At 42.2% G+C, this 10,146-nt stretch overlaps 1 protein-coding gene across 1 annotated transcript in view; it reads right to left on the bottom strand.

The window, feature by feature from the left end:
* The window catches only part of LOC119411781 (green-sensitive opsin), a 46,485-nt gene extending 45,675 nt beyond the window's left edge, over positions 1 to 810 (bottom strand). Inside the window, exons 1-2 of the mRNA XM_037678706.1 lie at positions 386 to 810; positions 87 to 255 (exon numbers count right to left, since the gene is read on the bottom strand). Of these exons, the coding sequence (XP_037534634.1) occupies positions 87 to 255; positions 386 to 749 (533 nt within the window). The 5' untranslated portion in view covers positions 750 to 810. The remainder of the gene's footprint in view (positions 1 to 86; positions 256 to 385) is intronic.
* Positions 811 to 10,146: the final 9,336 nt, after the last annotated feature.

Below are 10,146 nucleotides of genomic sequence, written 5' to 3'. Positions count from 1 at the left end.
ACATTTAAATTCCAACTTTAAATATCAAATGTGATTCCTTTTGTATGTGTGTTTGTCATGTGATCCATTTAAGGGAATTATCTCACCTTGACCAGCCAACCAAAGGAGGAACAGCACAGGCCATAGCCATAAACCAGGTAAAAGCACAACCTATTGCAGAGTGGGTGGCAGTAAATTTAAAACTACCCATTGGTTTACAGACTACTATGTATCTCTCAATGGCCAAGACCACCAGAGACCACAGTGACACTTGACCTGGTAAAGAAAAACAAAGATCAAGAGCATGAATTAAGATGGAAAAAAATGGTGTGTTTAAAGAAAAATGTTGCCAGCAAGAACGCAAAACATTGATCTAAATGTGCAAGACAGTAAATTTAAAAGTCACCTCCAACAGTAGCAAAAAAACCTTCCATGGCACAGCTACCAGGTCCCAAAGAGAAATAACCCACCAGGGAAGTATAAAAGGTGACTGTGAATCCAAATATGATCATGATCAGTCCAGCCACAGCCAAGTTCACCAGGATGTAGTTGAGAGGTTGCCTGAGCTTCTTATTCTGAGCTGTGACCACCAGTGTCAGAGCGTTAATGGGAAAGCCAGTGACGAACAGGAAAAACATATAGGCAGCCAATAGTTTAAATTGCCATGGATCTGCCAAATAATACTGTGGATATTCGAAAGGACTTCTAACAAGCCCCGTCCTGTTGTTCATCGGGATGTAGAAGTTCTTGCCTTCCGTGCCATTCTCCATCTTTGCAAGCTGAAACCTGTATTAGCAGAGTATTACTTATCGAGTACTGTCTATGCAGCTGTTTCTGCTCTCTAACTTCTTATGTGGAGCCATGGTTATATACCCCTCATGCACGATATAAGAAGATGAGGTAAGAGGATCTGGGAATTCAGCCCATAATCTCTTGGTATAATCACTTGTTAATTAGTGATCTCTTTTTATTTTCTTCTAGTTTTTAGGACATGATTTCTAACTAGAAGCTTTTAAGTTGTCATGGTGATTATGGTTAATTGCAGAAGGAGACATTCTTCTGGTTTCTCCTGTTCTCTTTTTCCCCTATGCAGTTTCCACCTGAAAACTTGGATGTATTGACTCTTATTTCTGAGTCTAGAAATCAGTCCAGGAAGGAGAGATGTAGTCATCCACATTTCTCTGCTGCTTCTCTGTTACCCACCGAAAACCACATTGAAACAGTGTCAACTTGCCTACAGCTCAAATTAAATAAACCAAAAATCAGCTCTAAAAATATAAACCATAAAAATCTTATTAAAATAAACACATATATTTTATCAGAACAAAATAATAAAATCATTACGTGTAGACTATTAAACATCAGATCCCTTTCCTCTAAATCCCTGTTAGTTACTGACCTGATAACTGAACGCTGATTTAAACATCAGATCTCTTTCCTCTAAATCCCTGTTAGTTACTGACCTGATATCTGATTATCATACAGATTTTTTTCTGTCTGATAGAAACCTGGCTAAAACAGAAAATTTTTGTTAGTATAAATTAATCCACTCCATCTAATTATTTAAATGTTCATGTTCCTATAACAACAAATCGAGGCGGGGGTGTGGCTGCTATTTTTCAGCCGGGACTATTAATTAATACTAAACCAGTTATTAGTTATAATACTTTTGGGTCGCTGTCTCTAAGTCTATCCCATCCTAAATGGAAAATGAATCGGCCACTCTCACCAGTTGTTATATATCATCCACCACAATAGCACAGAGGCACACGCTCTATTCAGCCTCTTCTTGACTGCCTGGCTGACATCCAGGACTGGATGGCTTTAAACGTCTTAAGCTTCAATGAGAAGAAGTATGAAGTCATGCTGTTCCATCCCAGTGGCTCACTCATGAACCATGACATTGACCTTTTCTCTCTAGCCCCGCTAGAGAAACAAAAGGTCACTAATCTGGGGGTGATAATGGACCCGTCCTTAAAACTCAACAGTCACGTAAACATGATGGTAAAATCCTGTTTTTTTTCAGCTGAGACGGCTGTCTAAGCTGAAGCCTATACTCTCCAAAAAAAACATTGAGACAGTGATCCACGCCTTCATAACATCTAGGCTTGATTACTGCAATTCAATTCTGTTTGGAATCAGTCAGTCCTCCATTGCTCGTCTACAACTGGTCCAAAATGCTGCAGCCCGATTTTTAACTGGTACAGGCTATAGAGAGCACATCACGCCAGTTTTGGCCTCCCTGCACTGGCTACCCATTCACCTTCGGATCCATTTCAAAATTCTCATGTATGTTTTTAAATCACTGAACAGTTCCGCCCCATCCTATCTCACTGATCTTCTGCAGCCATATGTCCCACCGCGCTCTCTGAGGTCAGCAGACCAGATGCTTCTCTCAGTCCCAGAAACCCGTCGTAAGCTCAGGGGTGACAGGGCTTTCTCTGTTGCAGGTCCACGACTGTGGAATGAGTTGCCACTGAGTGTCCGGCAGGCTCCCACACTCTCAGTCTTTAAGTCTCGCTTGAAGACCCACTTCTATTCGCTTGCCTTTAACACGGTGTGATTTGTTTTGGCCCGGTCTGTTCTCTACTCTGTTGGCCATTTTAGTTAGCTTCTGCTGCTATTTGTATATGTATTTCTATTTTATGTTTTCCTGTCTGCTGTGCATGTTTGTGTTCTTTTGTACAGCACTTTGGTTGGCCTTGTTGCTGTTTTAAGTGCTATATAAATAAATTGGTATGGTATGGTATGGTATGACTGATGTGCTGTTCGGAGCCAATTTCAAGGACATGCTCGAGAAATCGAAGAAGCAGGAGGAGGTGTCGGAGACTGTGCGCCAACTGATCAAGCCGCACCCCTACTCTCGCCCCCCTGCCCGCTGGAAAGAGTCCCGTGGCTGAGACAGCAGAGATGCACAACAGCTGCAGCAGCATCTTCTCATTCCACCGCCAGCCCCTCCCATCAGAGTACAGCCCTTCTCATCCAGACAAGCCGCAGGGCTGACGGGGAAGAAGATTAAAAAATGATTCATTGCGGAGGATGTGTGTGTGCATAATGATGGTTTGAGTTTTTGGAATAAAACATAAACATCATTCAGGAATTAAAGTGGCTGATTTCAGCCTGACTGTCGGTTTGTATGATCTCACAGCGGCTTTTCCTCACACATCCTCCACACAAAGCGAGCCAATGTCCTCCAAACAGGTTTTAATTACCGCAGCCCGAGAAAACAAACAAAATGTGCGCGTGAGTGACACAGCAGCCAAAGTGAATATTTTCAGCAGACCGAGTCCAGTGGGAAACCTTGCTCTCAGCCCAAGCTATGCACTACCTCCTCAGCGCACACCAGCTCACATCAGCACGGATGGGAGCCCGCAGCCTGAGCGTGGCACAGAAGCGCCGCGCCCCCACGGCAGCGACAGCCCTCATCTACATGGCTCCGCATGCTCAGGGGCACGTGCCTTCCCTCAGCGCACGCCAGCTCACACCAGCACGGATGTGAGCCCGCAGCCTGAGTGTGGCACACATGACGGTGGTGATTGGCGTCCGTAAATAACGTGACGCAGCATAAACTCGTGCCCGCTTCCTTAACGTTACATGGAGTGGCAACGAGCGTGCACTCTAGACAGATGGATGAACCGTCTTATCAGCAGGGGATACATGCTGCAGTTTACAGCTCAAACCCCCATTTGGAGGAACTTTAGAGATGTTTCTGTCACCTCCAGAACAGATCTCGTTCCTCCACACAGAAGTTCAGGAAATTCTGATAAAAAGTGTAATTTCCAGGGATTCAGAAGGAGAGGAAGACACAGGGTTCTACTCTCGTCACTTCCTGGTCCCAAAACGGACCGGAGGGATGACACCCATCTTAGATTTGTCAATTTTCAACTATGAGACAACATTCCATTCAAAATGCGTCGAGTCGGCTCTGTAGCCGCTACACAGAGCATGGAGGAGAATTCTGTTTTATCTGAACGATCTGTTACTGCTGACACGTTTTCCAGACAGGTGGCAGCAGTGCAACTCACGTGAAACCATCAGATTGATAACAGCTGTTTCCGTCATGAAGTTATTAAGGACATGTTGTCTGTTCACATGGTGCGACGCCTCCAGAGGTGGTTCGCTTGTTTGCGGGTGTAGTGAACTAGATTATGTCTCGCGCACGCGGGTCTGCAAAGAAACAAACAAATAAACGGGACAGCGTGACTGAATCTGGCAACCAGGGTGAGAAGAAGCAGTGAAACGATGTTTCTAGATGCTTAGTCACTACTCTTGTCGATGTTGAAACGTTGTTTAATTGGTTTTTGGTATTGTTTCTGAACACCCCAAGCAAGAATGAATTTTGTGTGTAGTTAAGTTAGAGACTAAGAGGTCTTTAACCATGCCAACATGCAGTTCATTTGTTAAAATGTAATCTTTGCGGAGTCAATATAGATTAATGCTACCTTAAGTACCATAATGTACATTGGTCTCACAACGCTTAAGCCGAACCTACTCGAACAATTCTATTCAGGGGGATAGCTAATTCTTTTTGATGAGTCTCGCCATAGACTTCCAAAAACATTTATGGGGAAACCAAACACCCAATCTCAAGTCGTTCGTCTAAAAGACAACAGACAATTGAACCAAACTATATTTTGCCATGTAAAGCTAACTTAAACCAAGTTAGGAATGGAAAAATAGTTTGGAACACTCTTCTGTAGGTATAAATCCCTATAGTTACCCTTTTCAGCATGTTCCACCCCTTAACTGGTAGCTGTAGCTGTTCCCAATCATAATAGCTTACACACCAGGTGCATATAGTTTAAGGCCTTATGTAAAATCCCCTTCATAAGCCCACCTTAAACCACATAATTGCATGTCACATTGAACCAGAACAGCACAGACTGGACGTCGCCCAGAGACGACCTTCGCTGGAGGAGACCTGCAATCCTGACGTTGGTCTCCACTCTGCATCCAGTGGCCGCATCTTCAGTTCAATCCAAGGGAACCCCTCTGTATGCTGATCAATCGACACTTCCAATCGTTGTGGATTAATCGTTGTGGATTTACCGTTGTGGATTATATGACTTTTTCCAATGGATTACAGACTCTGTTTCCAAGGGGTTAAAGCATTGCTACAATGGAATTACCAACAACATTATGGAATTACCATCAACACAATGGAATTACCAAGATCATTGTGGAATTACCTCCTTTGACTTTTGTTTTCCTTGGTGGATTACATCAAGCTCAAGGACATTCGAAGGCGTAAGTTCATGTTAGAATTCATCCCCATGGACAGGCGATGATTTCCAAAGGGGGGACTGTAGTGAACTAGGCCTGAGGTCAAGTCCTGACCTTAAGGACCTTATGGGACAGTGATATAGAAATTATTATTTTAATGCTTTTATGTCAATCTACACTTATCTAAACACATTTATACTCACTTTTGATGCAGCTTATCTGCTTATTCAGTCATTCCTGTGCTGCAGATGTGTTTTGGAGTAATTAAAGTTCTCTGGGGATGCTCTAGCCAGAAGATCGGGCCCAATCTTCAGGTTACAGTGACCCAGGTTTTGAAGGACATGTTTTTTATGAAACCATCGCTCTGTTGCACAGACTGCTTTGATGAAGGAAAAACAGATTTAATTAAATCTGTCCTCCTGGCAACCATCAAAACTTGCTTTGATCTGCTCTCACGCGATCCGGTCAGGGAAGAAGGTATATAAGAAATGTATCAAACAACTTAATCTTTGGAAGTCCTGTGATGGATCAGCCGCGCGCTGGTGCCATGCACCAATTTTGATGTGATTCTTCTTTACCTGGGTCGAAAACGGCTTCCCGGCCAGTGTCACGGTGAGAAGTTATTTCATATCAATCTGTGTGTTAAGAGTGTACATGTTTTTTGCTTGGCTGTTTTCTGTGGCAGGTTAATAAATGACACTTATTTATCCTAGCAGTGACAGCTTCTGTCTTTTATTTTTCCCATCTTGTCTGAATATCTGTGCCGACCGTTTCACGAGCCCTTTTTGATAAAGAATTTCATAATACATTTTTGGCGACGAGGATGGGATGTTAAGAATTTAAATAAATAATTCTGAACGGCTGCACCATATTCAAACGAAGGAAAAAAAAAAAAGAGAGTGTTGAGAGAATGCGAGTTGCATTCTGGACAAAGAGTCCATTGAAGTTGTGCCGGGTTATCCAACCCTGGCTTTGTGTTTAAGAGGTGGAGGGGACGCCCGAGCCTTTGTGTGAGAGTTTTAAAACAGAAAAAAAGTTTATTCAGACGCCTGAGGAGGCGTGAGCTGAACGGAGAAAAAGTTGTACCGGGATGGGAAGAAGTCCCATCCCAGTTGTTTTTTTTAGTTGTTTTTTTAAGAGGGGGGAAGAAGCCCATCTTATGTTGTTAGAACAATTTTTCTGCAAGCAGATAGTCCGAGTGATGTTTTGACCACTTTTGCAGGCAATAGAGGTCAGAAAAAAAAAATGGCACCAGTGACAGGACTTCAGCATAAAATCAGAAAATGCAATCACAGGCTCAATGGAGGAAACAAGAATGTGAGGACCGCCTGTTTGTTGAATGGACGGCTCGGTGCTCAGTTTGTGAGAATGAGCAGTGTAGCTGAAGGGGCGGTGGAGCAGGTGTCCCGGTTGCGAGGAAAATTTAAGAGAAAGAAAGAAAAATGTGTTGAGGAAGTTCAGGAGAAAGAGAAACAGTTTTTACAACGAAAACAGTTGTTATCTGATGCGCAGACAGAGTGCAAGCTAGACCGCTTGATTAATGTAGCTGAGAGCGCGGTCGGTCAGATATGCAGGCTTAAAAGAGAGAAAATGAGGAAGAAAGAGCGTGATGTTTTGCCGGAACGAGTCGGAGCTTATTTTGCAAGGTTGGCTGACGGATGGAATCCGTCGAGTTTAATATCACAACCCACAGATGCTCGAGTTTCGAGGCTGTTGGACAGAGGTGGAGGTCAGGTAATGAATTCAGCGCATCGAGTCAGAGCTTTGCAAGACTCGAGACCGTTGTTTGAAGTTTGTGTAGAAACAGCCCGACAGATAACATCGGAGGACTCTGATTTACAGGGTCATTGGGTGACCCTGTGGGAGTGCGAGCAGAGATGTGCTGAGGGGTGCGCTCGCTGTGCGTTCACAAGGAGGAGCACAGAGCTGAAAACTGTGAAAAAATCATTTAGCCAACCCATGGGTCGTGGGCCGAGAAGGGACGGCCAGAAAAACATGCAGGAACCTACCCGTTCTGCTTTCTGGAGGGCATTAATGCAGGCAGGAGTGCATGCAGCTGAGATGAATGATGTGTCAGCTGAAGAGCTGAGGGCTGGAAGCCATTATTTGGATTAGAGGGGCAAAAGTAGGGTCCAAAAGTTGACATCAACACTCTGAAAAGCAGATATTGTCAAACATTGAACATCAAAGGTCCAGAATTAGAGAGCCCAGATCTTGACGTTAAATTAAAAAGCCCCAAAACTTGAAGGTGATATTGATTTTAAAATGCCAAAGGTCAAAGGAGAAATTAAGACATCTGATGTTGCCATTAAAGGCAATTGACATTTTGGGCCACTAAGGATGTTTTAAAATGCCTAAAGTCAAGATGGTTTAAGGGGAAAAGGGTGGATTTGAAATGTCTAGAAATAAATATGTTGTTTGGATGTGTTAAATTAAGCTGTTTGCTTTGAAAGAAGTGCATTGTATGTTGTTTGGAAGGAAGTGCAACATATGTTGTTTATAAATGCTTTACCTGCAGCTATAGTTTTGACAGCATCTAAAAACAACTCTAGAAGTATCCAAAAATATCTGAGATAAAAAGAATTTCACCATCTTGTTTTGCAGATGTTTCACATTTAAAGTGAAAGTTCAGCTCTTTTCAAGAGGGGTTCTGTGGAAAAAGTTAACATCTCAGTTTTGAAAACTGATGAGTTAAACATTTTGAGTGGGGCCAAGACTAGAAGAAGGATTTCTTTTTAATAAATAAAGTTAATTATTGACACTTTTTGCATGAAGTGGTTATGTATGAAGAATTGTTTGATTGTAGAACAAGACAGATGATGAAACTGCAAATACAACGATGTGAAGCATGTCATCAGAAGAGAGAGAGTCACAATAGTAAAATGCAGGGACATATAGGGGAAAGGGACCATATCAGATCTGGCAAACGGATTTCATTGGCCCTTTGCCATGTCACAGGGGTGTAGATATGTATTCAGGTGTGTTGGTGACTCATCTTTGTAAATATGCAAATCAGACATCTACTTTAAAAAGTCTTAGTATGATTAAATAATTTTATGAGGGTCCCCTTCAGATACAGATAATGGGACCCATTTTACTGGAAAATGTGTTGAATGGATTTATCATATTTCCTTATCACCCACAAAGCTGCTGGGCTGATTAAGAGAATGGATGAACTGTTAAAAAAAAAAAAGAAATGCTGAGAAAATGAAAGACATGATTTGACAAACTGAAAAGTAAATTTGTTGCAGGCTGTGTTTCAATTGCAACTCCTGGGTCTGAGGACTCTAGAGCCAGTGACAGTGATTTCAGGTCAAATTCAAGCTATAAAATTGGTCTGGGTCTGCAATATCCCAGAGGCAGGAGAAGGAAAAATGGGTAAATGTACCAATTTATAAGTGTTATTAAAGAGAAAACTAATTCTTCTCTCTTTTTGTTGAAAAGCAGTTTTATTGTTTCCACAGCTGGATGCTCTCCTGGTCTTGGTTGTTTGGACGATCAAGGTCGCCCCGAGGAGCTGGTGACAAGGTGCCAAGTCAGATCGGAGTGCAGGCTGTTTGGGCATCACGTGCCTTGTTGCAGATGGACAACGCCTCATCAGCAACACCAGGACGTGTCGTGGAGGAGGATCAGGTGTTCACTTTGGTTGAAAAAAAAAAAAGATGCAAGCAAGATCTGAGTGCAAAGTGACTTTTGACATGCTACCACAGGGAAACCATCCCAGTGGTACCTTAGATGTCAGATTGGAGTTGTGTGGAGGCCCCACTGTGTAACATGTGTGGGAACGGTACATGCTAAACCAGATGAAAGAAAGAAAAAAAAGGAGAACGAAGTTTGATTTTTACTGCCAATTAAGGAGAAGGAGGAGACGTGCTTCGTTGGCAGTTACTCAAGAAGGGTTCTGGATACCATCAGTTGTCATGACTCAAGAAGAAACGGTCAAAATACTGATAAAAGAAATAAACTTGCAGCCAAAGATGTGGGGGAGCACAGAAAAAAGTGCTCTCCAACATAATTGAAGCTTTGAACTTGTTTTCCTGTGTACCTTGCAGTTTTTTTTTGTACAGCTGCAGGAGGAGCCCTGCCAGAGGGTGGTGTCACTACATCGAATCATCATGAGTGGAGGAGAGTATGGAACATTTAAAACCTGAATTGACAAAATGTAATGAAGGCAACCACAGTTATGCAAATATCACATTTTGCCTTTAATAACTGTACAAGGACACTGGTTTTAAAAAAAATAAAAGTACAGGGTGAGTGGTTTGAGCCACAGACAAATCTCACATATAACATGCAACTATGTGAGACAGCTGATAAAAGAGTGATATGTATGTTGAAACTAATCATGTTAACCCATGTTTAACCAGAGACAAGGTATTGTGTGATTAGACTCATGAACTAGGTTAGAGCAACAATAAAAAGTACCTAAGGTGCCTTTCTCTGGATGTGTGTGTGGTGTACATCTGTGAACTCGGAACAACCAGACTTATCGTTTGACTAATTATAGCTCTGAATCTCGTCTTACTCCATGGCGAGTCTCTCTGGATCATTTAAAATGCGCATTGAATGAGTCCATAGAGTTGACTGAAATGATCAAGTCTCATAAGTCTAAACGTGTCTGATCTAACAGTGCCCACCTGCATGGCTCAAAGAAAGGTTTTTACATATGGCTAAAACTAATAGTATAGGCGTCGGCTCACCATTGGTGGGATATATTCACAGGAATATTATCTACGGCGCAAAATATATGCAGTATCCCTTTTGTTTGTTTAGTGAAAAGAAGAATAACTAGTTTGATCTATGTATCTCTGTATTAACTTTGTGTATTTTGGGAACTTGTTTAGGGTTTAAAAAAAGAATTAATCAGGAAATTTATAATACAGCTGGTACATGGTTTGGTGAAAAAAAAAACTATAATCTGAACACCTACCAGGTGTTTTGATT

This window comes from Nematolebias whitei, chromosome 7 (genome assembly GCF_014905685.2).
Source record: "Nematolebias whitei isolate Nwh7 chromosome 7, NemWhi1, whole genome shotgun sequence".
In the NCBI taxonomy this organism is placed as follows: Eukaryota; Metazoa; Chordata; class Actinopteri; order Cyprinodontiformes; family Rivulidae; genus Nematolebias; species Nematolebias whitei.
Note: the sequence above shows the minus strand (reverse complement) of the source record. Positions and strands in the feature narration are given on the sequence as shown.